Raw genomic sequence first — 19,555 nt, forward strand, 5'->3', positions numbered from 1 at the left:
TAGTCAAAGTAGAGTTAGCTGAAATAATATTTGTTTTCTTATTCATTGAAATGTCACATCAGTGAGACAAATAAGTAATAATTGGAACTGATATACTGTATATGGAGTGAAAATGAACATCTTGATGGTAAAATTTAGTATAGTTCCAAAATAAAGAAACAGTATTGGAAGGTAGTTTTGCACATTTGATCCAAGTATCTGCCAGTTTAAATCCAATTGGCCTCTAATAATCATCAAAATAATAAAAATTGATTAAAAGTCAGGTTATCATATCACTTACAAGAGATGGAGTCCATAGCAAAATTACAATCCCACAGTTTGATAGATTTTAATGTGATGCATCCACAATTCACAAACTAACTGTAGAAATAGTTGATGTTTGACCTAAAATAATTGCTTCAAGGATAGAACCATGGATCCATTCAGTAACCTTTAAACAGTACGAAAGTATTTCTATTTGCCGAAGGACACAGGGTTGACAAACTGCACAGGAAATTACTTCTTCTTTCTTAGTGCCAAGCGAGCTGTTGTGCATTAAAATCTGTAGCAATTTTATTTATTGATTGTTCACCTTATTAAGAATTGTGAAGATGTCTCCTGTGCTGCATTTTCATGTTCTTACATTGCACTCAATGTATGTAAAGTCAATGTATGTAGAGTTTCAGTCACTTTTGTGTGCGGATGTGTGTCTTTGTGTGTGTTCTTGATTGTACCCCTCTTCTTTGCTGCATGATGACACACACAGCACACATAAGGAGTGGTGGTAGTATATGTCGTGACTGTGGGTGGATGCGCATTCTGACGCCACTTTTCTCATCTGTTGTGGAGAAAAATCATTGTGTTTCTTGATTTTCTGCATTTGAGTGAATAATTTTATCATACTTTAGGTAAGATTTTTAATTTAGTTTGGTTTTGTGATTATGATATTATTGCGTTTAACTCTTTGCGTCACTATAAATGTGCCCTTTTTGCTGCACTGATTGTTGACAGTGTATCGTCTCCAGTGCTGCCGATGCAGAGTGTCGCTCACTACATACTGTATGCACGTCCTGTGTTGCTCACACTGAGACTTCCTGTCTTCCTGTTTCTCTGTCACATGCATCTGGACTCAAGCTGTGGTCCTGGAGAGCCATCTGTTAGGCTAAATAAAACACTCACACAATTCACACACACGAACAGCTTTTACCTGACAGTGTCTGATGTTTGTATCTATAGTCCAAAAATACATGCATAATATAATTTATGTTTGCCATTCTTTTTTCTTTTACATATAGAACAAAAAATTTGTAGCAACATGTCCTATGATGTGTGTAGTTAAAAGCTTTTGGTTTCATGTGTTGAACTTTTAGTAGTTTTAGTATTTCAGTTTTGATGTTGGAATTTATTGTTGGGTGTCAAGATGTTAATAAGACACCAGTAGCTTTGCTTCACTTTGAATTACTCTGATTCAGTGCAGCCTGTTGGAGAAGACAGTGCATTTCCTGGCCTTGCTTTTGTACTCAAGTTACAATGTAGATGAAACTGGCAGATCTGTAGTTATATGCTTGAAAACTGACTGATATAGCTGCATTCACACAAGAGTACCTCCCTCTTCCCCTCAGCCCACCAGCCAATCCTTTTCCTCATGTTTATGTATTCTGACAGGCAGCCCATGTGACCATGGCCAGCCAACTGGGTGGCTGCAGTCAGCTATGACATCACTAACTAGCTGGTTCCCTCCAGCAGCAGGGGAGCTTCATTTTCTGCTGCGAGTGATCGTGCTAAAATGGAGACTGGCTCCTCGCCTTAGCCTGGGCTGCCCTTTTCTCCCCCTTCTCCTGCTTTAGCTCTCTGATGTTGACATGTACTAGAGCTGCCACTGGGATGGTTCTGGATGCAACAAACTCCAATGGGCCTTTTCAGCCTGTAGCCCTCATGCATTTTAGAGGTGAGAAAAGGAAATGTGCCTCCTCTGCTGTTCTGTGTTTGTTAATTTCAGTGGGAGATAGACAAGAATTGTTGCCATTTAGCAAATGCAGCTTGTAGTTGACATTTTGCAGATGAAAAGATTTGTGTAAATTGACATCACTAAAAGTTGCATTGACAGCCTTAGAGCATTTATCCATTAATTGTTGGTAGCATGACTATCTTTGGAACATGAAGCGGGGGATTGTGTTTGTGTGTCTGTGACGAAGGGGTTTTGTCAAGGCATTGCTTAGCTTGAGTCAGAGAGGGAAGGCAAGAGAGTAAGGGGTGCTACTTTTGTGTCTCCCATCCCCCATCAAGACTGCTGATGTCATAGGAAGTGAGGTAAAAACTAGCCGTCTATGAGGGCCTTTGAATTGTGTTGTGAGTATGGGGTACCAATAAAGATGCAATAAAATTGAAACCTCCATTTCTTGTCTCTAATAAGGCTTTGTGTTCCAGTCAAACCAGAGATAGTCAAGTTTTAACCATCAAAAACAAAAACTGTGAGATGGAATACAAAGGGTACGTTTTAGGTCCTTTAATGGTTCAAATTATAGATCAGGGTTTGATATGTTTTCCTTTTTACTAATGTTCATTTATTTGTCACTGTGTCAAAGCAATAAATTCTATTATTCCACATGTGCAACTTGAGATGATGGGATCTGTTGATTGTAAGAGAACATAGATAGATAGATAGATAGATAGATAGATAGATAGATAGATAGATAGATAGATAGATAGATAGATAGATAGATAGATAGATAGATAGATAGATAGATACTTTATTAATCCCGGAGGAAATTGTATTATTTGATTGACTTTACGCATCTGTGATGGTTTACTTTGGTTGACTTTTGTCTGCACTACTACAAAATATATAGAGGTAATTTGTCACGAATGCCAGTTTATTAATTACTCAATTATATGCTCTCCTACTGATGTTGCAGGATTTGGGAGGCGTTTTTTGTTCTTGACTGCTTTCCTGTTTGCATGCTGGAGTCTGGATGAGTAAAGGTTATTTGCCCCTCCATGCAGAGAGTCCCATGTGTGAAGTCAACGTTAGCACAGCATGTCTCTTAATATTTTAAGACTGTTCAGAAACCCTAGTGCTGTTGTGTAATGGGAGTCGTAGACCTCTTCTCACTCAGGGGTCGATGAGGAGCTTTTGGGTGGACTGGAGTTTCAGGTCATTAGTGAGAGGAGACAGATCTTTTGAGTCCTGGTGAATTTCAGTTGTTGAAGTTTGCTTATGAACAAATCATTTCAGTTTAACCTCGAGACTTCTGGAAACATGGAGCTGCTACATGGTTATTTCTCACTTTAAAGCCTGAACTATTTTATTATATCCCGGTTTGAAGCGGTCATGTATGTAATTGTCAGTGTTTGTGCGTTCATTCGTCCTTTTGTACATCCGTCTGTTCATTTGGCCAACAATTATCTTCGCAACTGTTGCAAATAGAAAGATGAAACAAAAAGCGCATTACTCGGACAGCAAAGAGGATGAGAGTGAGATGACGACCTTGACCTTGAGAAAACTAGGTCAAGGTCAAATTTAAAATTTTGTACTCTCAGGAACCGGATAGGATAGAAAGACGAGGGAGAAGGCCATTGTTAAGACCAGATCAAAGCACTAGCTTTGATCTTTGACCTATGCAAGTAGGTCAGGTTAAAATTTTGAATTCAGGAGTGTTGCAGGATATTGCAGTCTGTGACTACCTTGGGTTTATTTTTTAATGTAATTGTTTTTATAGTTCATCAATGTCTTGTCCATCCTGTTAGCTTCAGAATTGGCTGACTAGTCTAATGAATAATTTATTTAAAATCAAACATGTAAATAGTGCAGGAAATGGTAGCAACTTTCCAGGAAACGCAATGTTGCACAATCAAAGGCAGCAGCATCACAGCTAAGAATTGCAGCTTGCTTGAAAGAAATAACACAGCTGTGAGACAAAAGCAGATTGCCATTAAAAGTCTCCACTTAGAGTTTGCTAAAGCTCAGGTGCAAAACCCCTTTTCTGTGGTTGACAACCTATTTGTTTGTTACAAGTTATTTTGATTAAGAGAGTGAAATATACTGTTACTCCAGAGATACTTGCAGGCTTATGTAAGCCATAAAAACTGTTGTTTTGATGTACACTCAAAGAAAAAGATGTGCAACAGGAACCTCACCTGGCAGATCACAAGTTGAAAATCTCTTTTAAGAGTAGTCCCTTTAGGAGGGAGGAATAATGCAGAGATATTTTTGTTCAGGATCACAATAAATAGGAATACAGAATAGAAAAGAGAAGGTATGACAGCACACAGGAAGCTGTGTGTTTGTGTTTACCAACTGTGACTCAGAAAAGTGAAGGTGAAGGGAAAGTCAGTCTGTTGGTGATATCAGTCCTTGGTTCAGTTTGTAACGCATATGGGAGTATGTACAACCCACAGTCTTTAATCTCCTTCAAGATACTTATCTCTGTTCTGAATAGTAATTATATATTTTTTATTTGCTTATCAATGCCCCCACATGGCCTGAACATAATATTCAAAAGAGCATTGCAAAAAACCCCAATAAATTAATAATTTCCGATCATAGTATCTGTTGCATTCAACTGTTTGGATTATTTGTATTCTGCAAGGGAAAACAATGTTTGTGAATGACTTTTAAATATAGTGTTGTTTAACATGCTGGTGCTCAACCTGGTCCGTGGGTTATTTAGTACTTGGCTGCACAGAAAGAAAAAATAATGTAAAAGATGTCTTGTTTTGAAAAATTACCCGATTCCCTGTTACATCTGTCTATGTTAGTGGTCCCCAACTACCGTGTCACAACCCGGGACATTAGGTGCTGGGTGGAAGAGAAAGTTTGACTTTCTTTTTCTTTATTGATTGCCAGTCTAAAGATGTTTTATTTATTTTGTTTGTGCGTCATTCTGCACAGACGAATATGTGCGTCTGTCCCGCTTGACAGTCTCGGTCACATGACGGGTTACCAGCCATTACCCCTAAATTAAGCTATCATAACTGCGCCAGTGTTCTGGATTAAAGTCAAGGCAGATTATCTTGAGATCGCCCAAAAAGTATCGCAAACCCGGCTTCCATTTCAAACCTCCTATTTTTTGTGAAGTGGGACTCTTTCTTTTGAGTTTACATACAAATGCCGTTTGCATAATTACTTTATTTATAATTAGATTTGTTTTCATTTTGTGCTTTTGTTTGTTTTTAGTTTGTTTTGATGGAAGAGCTTGGACTGCCCTTATGACAAAGCTGATTGTTGCATTTCTAATTTCAGGATTGGGTTTTTTTTTCTCCAACTTGCTTTCACCGTGCAATTGATGGCCCATATTGAAGTCCAATACGAACCAAAAGCAACACAACCTGTCATTGGTCCAAAACTCTGAACCATTCAAAAAAGTGCTTTCACACTGTAAAGGAACCAAAGCATGACTATTTGATTGTGATCAAAATCACTTTTTTTTGTGTTTGTTCAAAGAAAGATTTCTTCGGTTTTTACAACTGTCATTTTAGTCATGATGAACCTTAGACACGTGTGAGTGTGAAAGCACCTTAAAGCTTTTTTGCTTACTTGATGTGGACATAATGAATACCTGTGTAATTTTACTGTTGTAGAATGTGTTAAACTGTTTGGTACCGGGTCTTCTCTTGATTCCCAGTTAGTATTATCTTGGTTATATCTTTTCCATGGTCTGTTTGATTGGCGGGGTTTTTGTTTGCAGAGTGGCAAAGTCATATAACTTATTCATTGAACAAAAACAGTAGCAGTGGTTAACGTACGTCTTTGAATCCCATGTCCAAAGTCCCATCTCTGTCTGTGGTCACCATGGTGATTTGCAGTACACTTTCAAAGAGGTACCGTCAGATAAACCAGATACTGTGATGAACAAAAGAGTCCTGGTGAATAAGTAGGTGTGAGGTTGTCTCAGGATCACGTTTTAGATAAAGTGAGGCCAAATTATTTGTGATTTCCTACCATATACAACTAAAATTTTGACAATGTAAAAGTTTGTCATTGCAGAACCTACATCATAACAGTATGTATTTATTACTACCACTGCATTGTAGTGTTTGGGACTGAGTAAGTTTCTATTACATGCAGTCTAGTCCAGAGTTCCAGCTTAAACTGGTTTGATTTTATACAAACCAACCGAATAGCATTGATCCATATGACCTTGACATCAGATTGCTGACTGTCACATCTGTCTCATGCTGCTCATGTTACTTATGTCTGGTGTGTGGTTTACACCATTACGGTTTTTCCTGTTATAAAAATACATATAAAATTAAAATCAGTGTATCATTTAATTTGGAAGACATCTCCTAAGGGAACACCTTCATCATGAAGCAGTTGCTGAAAGGTTTTTGGAAAAGTGGCTTGCGAGGTTGACACATGTATTTGAAACGAAGTTCATGTAAACTTAAAGAATAACAATTGATATTTTCTGGAAGTGTACGAGGCCAAAATCTGTGTGTTGTGTTAATGTTTAACTCATAGCAGGAGTCAAGTCTGGTATTTGACTTTATATGAAACGTATTTTATAATTTTTTATTCCATAAATCCAGCTGTGATAGTAATGGTGGCTTGTCTGGTCATCTAAAAAATTAACATATAAATAAGAGCGTGTGGCTTGTTTGTTTGTTCACAAACCCTTGTGCTGTTGTGTAATGGGAGCCGGTGGATCTCACACAGGGGTTGGCTTGCAACGATGACCTTTTAATTTATGAATAGTTTTCATGTTCCTTTAGTTGTTTTTACAGCGATACATGGCCTGGAGATCTTGTATGTCTTTGTCGCTTGTTGGACTTGGAGAGAAAGAACTTCAGGTCCTCTGGGACCCACAGTGACTTCAAATTGCTGAACAAACATCCTTGTGGATTCTTTTCAATTAAAGTTTGCTTTTTTTTTTGCACATTTGAATGACTATACAGTATATACAGTAATTATTTCTATTAATCAAAAATTTTTATCTTAATGCTGGATAAAATTAAGACATTGCAAAAAACTTTCAGAGGATGTGTGATTGTTAATGAATGATTTGAAATAGTTATTTGTTTTGTCAAAGATGTGGAGTCTTGACTCATGAGAGCAAAAGCCATCAAAATGTGTGTTAATGATAATTCATTCTTTGAGGCAGATTTGAAGCTTTTGTATTATTGATATATGGCTAAGTTGTTGATGTATATTGATGGAAATTAAGTCTCTTCATTTCACCACATAAAATCTACAATTAGCAACTACAGTAACTGTGCTACAAATGATAGCAGACTTCGATGGTTAAATGGTTAGTTATCATTTTATATTACAGAATTATTGCAAGAATTTCACCTCTACTTGTGTTGTTTGACTTAGTTTTGGGTGACTTGTAAAACATACTTTGTATTATAGTTGAAGCAGTGATTGTCACATACAGGGACAATGTTGATTCCAGCCTTTCTTTTGTTTCTGTCTTGTAGATGTTCCGCCTGCAGAGCAGGAGAAGCTGTTCATCCAGAAGTTGCGGCAGTGCTGTGTCCTCTTCGATTTTGTCTCAGACCCACTGAGTGATCTGAAATGGAAGGAGGTGAAACGGGCGGCGCTAAGCGAGATGGTGGAGTATATCACCCACAACAGGAACGTCATCACGGAACCAATCTACCCAGAAGTGGTTCACATGGTCAGTTATTGAGTGGCTGGAGTTGCAGACTTTTCCTTTAAAGAAAACAGTCAATATTACCATTATCCTGAAACCAACCAAAACCTTAACATGTTTTCTCTAAAACCCGTAAAGACAGGAGAATGATATTACCGTATGTCAAAGAACTTTAATGTGCACTGCATTAGATTTAATGTGAAGATTACTGAAGATTTAACCCCCCCCAAAAAAAAAAACCAAAAACAGTTCTACCAGATTTCTGACCCTTTCTGTGAATTTTACACAAAACACATGCTGTCCATGTGATCATGTTCTCTTACAAACCAATGAGCCCATTAGAATCTAGCGCTTGATCAATGATTGTGTTTTTGCTTTGTCCTAAACTATCATATGAGGATTCGTCTATTTTGTTTTTTAGAAGTATAAAGCAACAGGTTGCTTCCTGTCATTCTGTGTCCAGATAGGTCAGTAATCTTTTAAGACTTGACCTTAGTTTTATTTTTTGAGTTGTCATGTTGGACTGAGAGGAGATGAAATGTCTGTCTCTGCTGTGCTGTGAGGCGTTCTGGTGAATGAGGCTCTGCTGTATGTATCACTAAACGATTGTGATCATTAAGAGCTGTTTGACTCAGTAGAATGTAGCCTTCCCTGTTTTTAAAAGATATGCTGTGTGTTAAGATGCGGGACCTTTGATTTTCATGTGGGGCTAATTTCTACCCTAAGAGAGAAGAATGCACTGTGTTACTTCTGCCAACATTGCTTACTGCTGGCAGACTCTTTTAGGCTTTATTTTTTGGCCCCTCACTGAGTCATAGGAAACTCACATGAGAATCACAGACCTCGACTTGGAACTTTTATTCTGACTTAAAAACCTCATTAGGTAATCTGTTTAAAGATGGTCCTGAAGTCGAAGTCATGAAATCAGAATGATTGCACGAACGTCTGCAGTCCTAAACTTGTTACATTCACTTGGGCTGTTTTATGTATGGTTACTATTTAGCTCCTCATGTACTGTGTATTTCACAGAAATGGGTTTGCCTGAGGTTGGGTGGCCTAGATGTGTTCTTATTGTGTTTGTGGTGCAGGTTTTTGTCAGAGTTGGAGAATAAAGCGTTTGATGTTAGTCAAAGGCCTATTTCAATGCTACATGGTAAACTGTGGGTGATGAAAGTGTAAATGTACCTTCATCCTTCTTGTTATGGCTTTATTTGATCACTGCAGCTGAAAATGCAACAGAGCTGTCAAATCAGCATGAAATTATACTCTTATTCCGTGCAGCTTATTTCCGCTGTCCCCTAATATATGGACTCTTTGAAGTCCACAGGTTGACATGCCAGAGTAATTTTTAGCCAGAAACAGCTCATACATGTGTTAAGAAAGCTCATCTTATTTTGTCCCTTAAGCACTTGTTGCATTTTTGATGTCTGTGTGTACAGGCCTTCCGGCAGTATTCTAGCAGACCTTTGTTTGCATTGACTTTTGAAATTTTGTGTTACTGTGGTCTCCAGTATGATATCCATCATACTGTATCTCATTGCTCAGTTCATTTGACTCCGACAGCAACCATTTGATTACTTGTTGTGATATTCTTATGGATCCCAAGTGACCCTGTTTGCTTCTCAAACACTGGGGCTGACGGATCGAAGTTTTTCTATCGGGTTCATTATTTTCAATATCAGATGTGTTATAGAAGAACACGAGGTCATGGGTTGTCATGGCAGCTTGTAAAGTAGACAAACTTAACAACCAGATAATGTTTGCTAGACTTTGCCAGCAAATGCTTTTTCCACCCTGGCTAAATCTGGTTCTAAGTAGGGCAGAAAGGGCTATTGTATATCAATGTGCATTGTGGGTAAATGCCCAGTTCCTTATTGAACATCCTGTACAAATGGAGGAAAACAGGCCAGTGTTGTCTGTTGCTTTCAGTGATTGCATTCAGTGTCTGTAGATGGTGTTTCCTCATGTCACAGATAGTGTGTCCAACAGCATGATTACCAAACATGTCTTTCTTCAGTTATTTGTTTTACATTTTCATTGAGCCAATAACCAACTGGAACATAATAGCATTTCATATTATTTGTCTTTGTTGTCTCTATCTCTGTGCATTCAGGCTTTATTTCATTAGTTTTAATCAGTAAACTGAACTCCAGCTGATGTTGAATCGCAGTAAATTTCATCTGATGTGCTTTTTTTTGGAGAAAAATTAAGCTTTGGTTACCAGAGTTTCAGATTAATCTGACACCCTGGCTGCCATTGTCTGAGTTCGTTGTAGTAGTTTAGAATATTTTGTATTGTAAAATAAATGGATTAAATCCCTTGTGTTGACTGAGTGTTGTTGAATTTTCAGTGGATTATTGAGCTGACCTACTTTTATTCTTTCCTCCTGCAGTTTGCTGTGAATATGTTTAGGGCCTTGCCGCCATCATCAAACCCCACAGGTGCCGAGTTTGACCCTGAAGAAGATGAGCCCACACTAGAAGCAGCATGGCCACATCTCCAGGTTCACAACACACACGCACACACACAAGCACACACACACACCAACACAACTTCAGTGTGAATTCAGCAGTTACTTGAAGGGATGCTTATCTCTGGTCTTCCTCCCTCAGCTCGTCTATGAATTCTTCCTTCGGTTCTTAGAGTCGCCTGACTTTCAACCAAACATAGCCAAAAAGTATATTGACCAGAAGTTTGTTATGCAGGTAAGCTCATAATTATTTTTTCCGAGTTGCATTGAATGAATTTTCATGATTCATATTTTCCATCCATAGATGTGTTTGTTGTGCTTGCATTCAACTTTTCTTTGGACATTTTTTTCTGTGCACAGCTTTTAGATTTGTTTGACAGTGAAGATCCCAGGGAAAGAGATTTTTTAAAGACCACTCTTCATCGAATCTATGGCAAGTTCCTGGGCCTGCGAGCGTACATTAGAAAACACATTAATAACATATTTTATAGGTGAGTGAGATACATTAGTAACTGGAGTGTCTTTTTTTAAAGTATCTCTGTCAAGTCTCACTGTGTAATTTTTCAGGTTCATTTATGAGACCGAACATCATAACGGAATAGCAGAGTTACTGGAAATATTAGGCAGGTAAGAAATTCACCAGAGTTTCACATAAAACCGCTTTGATGTAATTGTGTATTTTTGCTGTTTTCCTGCTAAAACACACACATATATATATATAAAGGTGTGTGTGTGTGTGTGTGTGTGTGTGTGTGTGTGTGTGTGTGTGTGTGTGTGTGTGTGTGTGTGTGTGTGATGTATATCACATATTCATATACATATATGTGTATATAATATATATCACCCATACTTACACAGACCTGCTCATCCCACTACGAGGCTAATCCCCACCTCTAAATATACACCACCGGTTTGGACACACCTCATTAAATGGTTTTCTTTATTTTCATGGCTGAGCATGTATAGAGTTATGAAGTACACAAACACATGTGCACTAAATCCCCAACTACGTCACCAGTAAAGTCTCCCCACACCATCACAGCTTCTCCTTCATGCTTCACGTTGGGACTCAGCATGTAGAAACCATCCGACCACCTTTTCTGCGTCACACAATGACACAGCGGGTGGAGTCAATGATTTTAAATTGGGACTCATCAGACCAAGTCATAGATTTGTGCCAGTCTAATGCATATTCCTTGTATTTTTTGGCCCAAATAAATCTGTTCAGCTTGTTGCTTTTTCTTAGTCATGTTTTCTTGGCAGTTATTTTGACCATAAATGCCTTATTCATGCAGTCTCGTCTGAACAGTAGATCTAGAGATGTGTCTCAGGCATATACCTGAGCTCTAAATTGGGTGCTATTAACTTGTGATTTCAGAGGATGGTAACTCAGATGAATTTATCAGACCTTGGTCTTTTGTTCATGGGGTGGTCCTCTTGTGAGCCACCTTTTAGGACTCTAAAAATAACATTAGAATTCTTCCACAATTTTTTATTTGATGCATAATTCCGTATCTCTTGCTTCACAGTTTGGGTGTCTTCAACTTAGATCTGCAATTTAAAATGTAACAAAAATAAAGAAAAAACATTGAGAAGTTTTGTCCAAACTTTTGACTGCATCACATTTATTCTTTGTCCTCCATAAAATTGTTGCCAAAATAATCAGGCACATTGATCTTGGTGTTTTACTGTTGAATAGCAGAATAAAACATACCACTTCAATAAAGGACCTTCATCTCTTGATTGCCAATATTTCTACTGACTACCTTTCTCTTCACAGCATAATCAATGGATTTGCTTTACCTTTGAAAGAAGAGCATAAAATATTCCTACTGAAAGTTTTGCTGCCGTTACACAAGGTCAAATCTCTTAGTGTTTATCACCCACAGGTAAACTACTCATTCAGCCTTGAATATTGTCATACTACAGTGTTCGGAGAATAAACAATACTGAAAACATCCATGCTTATTGACCTGTAGTATTGCTACACATAGCAGTGATAATATTGTGTTGTTTCTCTTGTAGCTGGCCTACTGTGTGGTACAGTTCTTAGAGAAGGATAGCACCCTTACAGAACCGGTAAGATACAAATTGTTGTCTTTATGGCTTAATTACTGGTGATTTAATTATCCTTTAATATCTCATCTGGTCAAGCTTAGTCATCCTGCAAGAACTCCATGACTCCATCGTCTAAATTCTTGTAATTGTAATCTGTGTAGTATATTTGGCTCCCACCATTATGTCCTACGGATATTTTTTATGGTTTTTAGAACTTTAAGAGCATATGCATTTGAGTCATTTAGTCTCTGTAATTATTTTTCTGTTGAACTTCATCAAGATATTGTTGGTAGGAGACAGTGTTTAAAGTTTATTGTCTCTCTCTGTGCAGACAGTGATGGCTTTATTAAAGTACTGGCCAAAGACCCACAGTCCCAAGGAGGTGATGTTCCTCAATGAGCTGGAGGAGATCCTGGATGTCATTGAGCCATCAGAGTTTGTTAAAGTTATGGAGCCCCTCTTCAGACAGTTGGCCAAATGTGTGTCCAGCCCTCATTTTCAGGTGTGACAATGCAAGTGGTACGCATAACAAATATCAATGTGATTTATCAATATGATTTGACCAGGCTATAAACTAATGTGCTGTTAGGTGGCAGAACGAGCTCTGTACTACTGGAACAATGAGTACATCATGAGTCTGATCAGTGACAACGCTGCCAAGATTCTGCCTATCATGTTCCCATCCCTCTACCGCAACTCCAAGACCCACTGGAACAAGTGAGTTGGGCTGTCTACTGTTGGACAGTCTGCTTCTGTTATAAGTAAGTACAAGGTGAGCTATAACAATCATTGTCTGTCTGTAGGACTATCCATGGGTTGATCTACAATGCTTTGAAACTCTTCATGGAGATGAACCAGAAGCTGTTTGACGACTGTACCCAACAATTCAAGGCAGAGAAAAGCAAGTAGGTCTTATGGGATGCTGGTACATAACCGCTGTGTAGATATTATTTGATTATAAACATCAGAAATGTACAAAATCACTTCATGTGTAATCTGAACAAAAAAACCTAATTATGAGTTTTTGAAAAACTTAGAACAGAATAAATTTGTGACCTCTGTGCCCTTTTCATTATCTCAATAATTCAGCTTGTGTTTGGTTTTTCAGAGAGAAAGCTAAATGGAAAGAGAGAGAAGAAGCATGGCTGAAGATTGAGAATCTTGCAAAGTCAAACCCACAGGTGAGTGATTCTCCCTTCCCAGAGTTTAATGGAGACGACATCTTACCGACTGGATTCTGTCATCTTTGTCCCTGATCTCTAGCTATACCTTTCTTTCTTTTTAGCCAGTTCTGAAAGCAGCATCACTTACCTGACAGTCTTTTTTGTCATCTGTGATTGGCAGAACTCTAGAAATGGGCTCCCTCATGTGGCTGCAAGTTGAACTGCAGATAAACGAGAAATTTTCAGGACAAACATAGCTATTAATATAAGCTATTATTAGGTGACCCAAATAAAATCTCTTGTGGACCACCTCTGGGTCACAGCCCAATCTTTGGGAACCACTGGCATACACCATGAAATATATACCAGTGGTGTTGTGTCTTTTTAAGCCCGCCCTCCTGATGCTGTTGCTTAACTTTCAAGTGCATCATCTTATTGGAAGGTTCGTTTTGTTTTTTTTAAATGATTTTAAGTACTTAGGGTCAACAGTCCAGAGCAATGGAGAGTGTGGAAAAGAGGTGAAGAAGTGTGTACAGGCAGGATGGAACGGGTGGAGAAAACGTCAGGTGTGATGTGTGATAGAAGAGTTTCAGCTAAAATGAAAGGAAAGGTCTACAAAACTGTGGTGAGACCAGCGATGTTGTTTGGTCTAGAGACAGTGTCACTGAGGAAAAGACAGGAGACAGAGCTGGAGGTAGCAGAGATGAAGATGCTGAGGTTCTCTCTGGGAGTGACCAGGAAGGATAGGATCAGGAATGAGTACATCAGAGGGACAGCACATGTTAGAGGTTTTGGAGATAAAGTCAGAGAGGCCAGACTGAGATGGTTTGGACATGTCCAGAGGAGAGATAGTGAATATATTGGTAGAAGGATGCTGAGTTTTGAACTGCCAGGCAGGAGGCCTCAAGGAAGACCAAAGAGGAGGTTTATGGATGTAGAGAAAGAGGACATGAAGGTAGTTGGTGTGAGAGAAGAGGATGCAGAAGACATAGATGGAAGCAATTGATCCGTTGTGGCAACCCCTGAAGGGAGAACCTAAAAGGAGAAGAAGAAGAAGATATAACAATAAAAAGCTTCTTCTTCTCCCCCCAGTTTCTGATATACATTGACTCAGTAAACTCAGATGATCCAATGGACATGGAGACAGACGGGCCGCTGCTTGATGATGCCAACATGCTAAAGAAAACTGTGGAGGAGGAAGCCACACCGGTCAGGATACAATGATTTTCTATAATCTATCATTTTATGCCTTTACCTTACAGAATCCTGCTACAGCTGACATTCACCAGCTAGGTAGTTTACAACAAGTGTGTTGATAGACTCCTTAAATAATAATATTGGTGGTATACATATTTCTAATTTAGAATGTTAATTTTTATGCTGTGTATGGTAGCTAGCAGAGTCCCTCCAGCTGCTTCTCGCAGGAGTGAACATTGTCATCTTCACCACCCAGGGAGTGTTTTTTTAAAAAATGCACGTCTTTTTATCAGCTTTTCAAGCGGTTGACACGATGACATTTCTGTGTTTAGGCCATGCACCAACTGTGCAGAAATGAACTGACACTTAAGTCAGGTCGAAGTCTAAACTGGTGCTTAATGTTGCTGATCTCGTTCTGTCCCCCACGTCTAGACCCAGAAAGATCATCGCAGGGAACGCCCGTTGATGCGAAGGAAATCAGAACTGCCCAAGGACATCAGCACTGTCACAGCCTTGGAATTGCACCGGAGAGCTGAGGAGATGTTGACAACGCATGATGGCCACTAAGAGACCACCACAGATCCATAAACCAGCAGCAGCAGCAGCAACATCCACAGAGGAACCACAGGCCCCTCAGGCGCCAGCACAACATCACCTGTATCTCAGTCTAGCACAACACAGAACTGAACAATCCAGGGCCACCTGATGCTGAAAATGTATAAAACCGCACTTCTAGGCCTGGTATGGCTTTTTGGGACAAACAGTGCTCAGAACCCACTGACTCCCCCTCCCTCTCCTTTGGTCTTTTACCCTCATAGTCCACATAAACATCAGTGGTGCTGGACGACCCTGCATGACAAACATGCACCATGCTCTGAACTCCAACAAAGATACTGTAATATCTGTCTCTTTCTGTCTCCTTGTTTTTTTTTTTTACTTTGTCCTTTTGTTTTTCTTTTTTTTATGTTGGGGTGCTGTGCTGCCAACATAAAATCATGTTTCTCAGGTGTTCCGTTCTGTGTGAGAGTCGTCTTCTTGCCTCTTCTTTATAGATGTCAGGTGCTTGTACAAACATTATGAGCCCCCAACTTTAAAAAAAAGCATCAATTTAAGAAAAAAAATCATCAGTTGTTTCTGTATATTTAATATTAGCTATTTTCTCATAATATTTTAACAAGACAGCTATTTATATTTTTTCCTAAATAGTATATTATGAGCTCCTCTCAGAGTCAGACACACTTCCTGGGCTCTGTTTGGAGCCTGTTTTTTGTTGTCTCATTAGCTGTGAAAATTAATCCAATTTGTTGATGAGGACAGGGTTTATGGTCGGCTCCCATTTGAGAGTTACTACAGGCTTCTTAAGATGAAACAATGCAGGTCTGACAGGTTCAGGTTCTGGGCTCTGCATTGGACAGATGGATAGAACTTCAGTTTGGTGCCAACATCTCAATTTAATTCCTTTTCATAAAAGCAGTCCTTTTAAATCTGTCGGCAATAAGTTACCACGAGTTGCTGTGTGTTGGCAGCTCAAACAAAAGCCAGTTTATTGCATCTTTACATCCGATTGATTGGTCCTTGGGACACATCGAGCCTGAACCCGGTTTGCTGCGACAGTAGCGAGAGAGAGGATTGTGGAATTTATTTTTCGGTTGCCCATATTCATCCAGCTATCGCAGGAGGTGTGTGTGTGTGTTACATGGTCATTAGCATTGAATACCAGATTCTGTCATTGGTGTGAGAATTATAAGAGGTCAGAGACGCGGTTCCTCACCTGTGATTCAGACTTTATCGCTGTGTGTTGAACAGAAGTCAAAACGGGGCAGAAACCGTGCTGACGGTCACATTTTCTACTCTTCTCAAGCAAGACCCTTTTATTTATAAAACACTGAGCTATGTTTGGTTTAAAGAGGTCATTAAGCCACAGTGCCTTTTATAGTCTAAAGGGGACGTTTGCTCACATGAGAATCAAGTAGTATGATGAACCAAAACGCCAGATTCATCAAGAGAAAAATTGTAACGTTGGTTTCTTGACCCGGTCAAGTCAATACTTGTCCGAATCCCAGCGGCGTGGACTCCAGCACACGCCTCGTTGAAGCTACGAAGTCCGTTTTTGTAGCTGAAGCGAGAGGCAAGAAGCAGAGTGGTCGCCCCCACACCACTTCAGCAACAAAGCACTTCCTGATAAAACTTGAAAGAAAAATAGAAACACACACAAAAGAAACTAGTAAAGAATTGAAATCCATGATGCTGTCTGTTTTGGAGTGTGGGCTCTCCTTCCCAGGGTGCCTCGGTAGGAGGAAATCACCTTCCATTGTGACTTTTCCATTCTGCTTCAGATGTATACCATTGATTCATCCCCTCCATCCAGACCTGCACACTGGCCGTAACTCCTAAAACCCTATAGGGCTTGTTATTTGCTCGTCTGATTGATCTGCTCCTGGATGCTTACAGATTCTTTTTGTTGTGGTTTTTATTCTTCCTTTGCCTGCAGAACCTCTTTGTCAGTGTTTCAACTGAATGTGCAAATGTAAATAATACTGCGGTCACATTGTTCCCTTCAGTCCATGTTTGTCTTGAAGAACAACATTCACCAAAGGCTTTTTCAAACCTCATCCCTCTAGTGGTTTTAATGACGGGAACGTGATCCCATCCCTTCAGTTCATCCTCTGACTGTCGGTCGTTTCATTGGTGACTGGTGTTCTTCTGGAAATGGCTTTAATATTGGCTTCTTTGGAGCATTTTAAGCTTTGTTTTCTCTTTCTTTGAAAAGAATGAAGTGTCCTTTAGTATTTATACTAAATGGCTTCATCTGATATTGTACATATAATGTACTTTCATGTTATAATTATTGAATGGTAGATTTCATATTTTGTACAAAACATCCCATGTACATAATAGAGGTTATTAGCAAATGCAGAAAGTTGGTATGTGGCACAGACAAACACGTGACTATTTACATTAGAGGCCGTTTAGGATTTCGATAGTTTTTTATCTGTTTGTAATCTGACATCTTTTTCTGTGTTTTCATCTCCAGACATGTGTTGAGATTCTACATACATGAGCTTTTTGTGTGTGCTTTTATCCAAATCTCCAGTGGTGTACATCTATCTATATACAGCAAATAAAGAGAACATGTGGGTTTTATATTTTCATCCTATACAAAACCTTCTGTGTGTTTTCTTTGGCATATTCCAGTTGATCGGTGAACACCAGCCCGCCTCCGGCCCATAAATGGCCTGTCAGAGTTTTTAATGAACCAATTGCTGGCTTTCTTCTTTGTGGCTGATCTGATGCAGCTTATTGTGTCTTTGTGAGGGCCGACGTGAACAAAACATTCAACTTGACTTTGACGAGTTGAACAGCTATTTGTTCTGTATTTATAGTTCTGCACTAAGGGCATTAGTCTTAAATGGTAATATTGTGAATGTTGATTTAACAGCCAGGCAAGTACATGTTCACTGTATTCTTAAAGTGTTGTATTATGAAATCAGATATTTGAAACTTAATTGATTTTTAATTTGGGTACCAAAAGGTATACAAAATGAGAAACGCAAAACAGAAACAAATTCCAACAAAAATTAGACAAATGTATTTGGCCTTTGTCTACTTTTGTTTTTATTTATATTGGGTTCTGTTAGGTAACCTGGGTAGTCAATCACTAGTATCTACAACTACAAAATACTTTTAATGAATCGCTAGTGTGGTTCTTGTGTAAATTCCATCTTTGGCTGCCACCTGCTGGTCAAATTAAATATTAAGCATCCCTGAACGCCAGATGAACCCAAATATATTTCTGATTGCTGTGGTTTTAAATGAAATAACTCTAAATTCATTGCACCAAATGACTACTGATGCTATTAATGTATTAATGTGCAGTCAAACTGCTTCTACTTCACAAACATAAGCTTACTTGGTAGTGTGAGCACACAGAAAACATTTTATTGTGACCAATAAATGGAAATGAATGGACCAAGAATGGAAATGTGGGCAGAGCAGACGTGATAATGAAGTGACGTCTGAGTGCATCTTCAGCCTCCTCCTGGTTTGATCTTATAAACTGTTTCCCCTTGAGGTCTGGATGCAAATGTCCCCCCCCCCCTTCCTACCTTTTGTTCCATTTGTGTCCCGTCTGATCGCCATACAACACCCCCCACTCTGCCTTACCTTTTGATCACTACTGTGTGATTCCTGCTGTTACATTACATTAAAGGTCTTTCCGTCACAAAGTGTCAGCTCACTGACTGTTTTCTCCAACACCAGTTTAATTTACCCCATAATGTTAGTATAACAAGTAGCGTTCCCATTGTTTTCTCATCTGTTATGTTATGTGTCTGTTTGAAGGCGATCGTACAGCGCTGTCAGCGGTTGATTTATTCCTTACAGACTAGGCTGGCATTGACGGTGTGGTTTAATTTATAACGGTCATATTTTCATACAGCATAATAATTTGAAGGACGCTGCTTGCTTTTCTTTCATGTTGCTAGGTGCTGCCATTCAAAGTTGCCCAAACACTGGCAATTCTGAGGTCACTTAAGTTCCTCTTTTCATTTGAAGACAACAGTGAGGTTTGGCACCCGCCAACCCTCTTGTGTCTAGTACGCCTGCTGAGATCAGTGCTGAACCCAAATGAACCCTGCAGGGATTCAGAAAAGAAAAAGTTGTCTCTAAAGATGCAACGATTTTGAATGACATTGATCATGACACAATGACAAAGACATAGCAGTCATTTGTCTGCCTGTTTGAACCTATGAAGGTCTTTTTGCTACATGATGGATTCACCCTCTGATCTCATTAATGTGGATTGAACATTACTTTACATTTGCAAACTGTAAAACAACTAAGTACTGTATTGATGCCTTGACTATAATGGTTGTCCTAATGAGATTGCAAAATGACACCAACAAAACCCAATTGGTCTGATTATCGAGACGTGGCATAATTATGAAAGAGGTATTCCTCTGGACTGGATGCTCCTCTCAAAAAATTGAAGTACGTCAGAGTTTTCTGTGAGGAGCAAAAAGGCTCATTCAGCTCCGATCTCATGCTCTAATGTTGTTCGTGTTGCGACGTTCCATCTTTCACTGTCAGCG

At 39.1% G+C, this 19,555-nt stretch overlaps 1 protein-coding gene across 2 annotated transcripts in view; it reads left to right on the forward strand.

Moving 5' to 3' along the window:
* The window catches only part of ppp2r5cb (protein phosphatase 2, regulatory subunit B', gamma b), a 30,874-nt gene extending 12,213 nt beyond the window's left edge, over positions 1-18,661 (forward strand). Inside the window, exons 1-14 of one of the 2 annotated variants that reach the window (XM_068342336.1) lie at positions 1,725-1,927; positions 7,402-7,601; positions 9,970-10,080; positions 10,190-10,282; positions 10,408-10,538; positions 10,615-10,674; positions 11,828-11,936; positions 12,073-12,126; positions 12,437-12,607; positions 12,695-12,822; positions 12,909-13,010; positions 13,214-13,286; positions 14,361-14,477; positions 14,898-18,660. In XM_068342336.1, the coding sequence (XP_068198437.1) occupies positions 1,834-1,927; positions 7,402-7,601; positions 9,970-10,080; positions 10,190-10,282; positions 10,408-10,538; positions 10,615-10,674; positions 11,828-11,936; positions 12,073-12,126; positions 12,437-12,607; positions 12,695-12,822; positions 12,909-13,010; positions 13,214-13,286; positions 14,361-14,477; positions 14,898-15,032 (1,578 nt within the window). In that variant the 5' untranslated portion in view covers positions 1,725-1,833 and the 3' untranslated portion in view covers positions 15,033-18,660. Of the gene's footprint in view, positions 1-1,724; positions 1,928-7,401; positions 7,602-9,969; positions 10,081-10,189; positions 10,283-10,407; positions 10,539-10,614; positions 10,675-11,827; positions 11,937-12,072; positions 12,127-12,436; positions 12,608-12,694; positions 12,823-12,908; positions 13,011-13,213; positions 13,287-14,360; positions 14,478-14,897 lie in introns of those variants that run through there. The other variant, XM_068342334.1, reaches the window with a different exon arrangement.
* Positions 18,662-19,555: the final 894 nt, after the last annotated feature.

Source organism: Antennarius striatus, chromosome 19 (genome assembly GCF_040054535.1).
Source record: "Antennarius striatus isolate MH-2024 chromosome 19, ASM4005453v1, whole genome shotgun sequence".
Lineage (NCBI taxonomy): Eukaryota > Metazoa > Chordata > Actinopteri > Lophiiformes > Antennariidae > Antennarius > Antennarius striatus.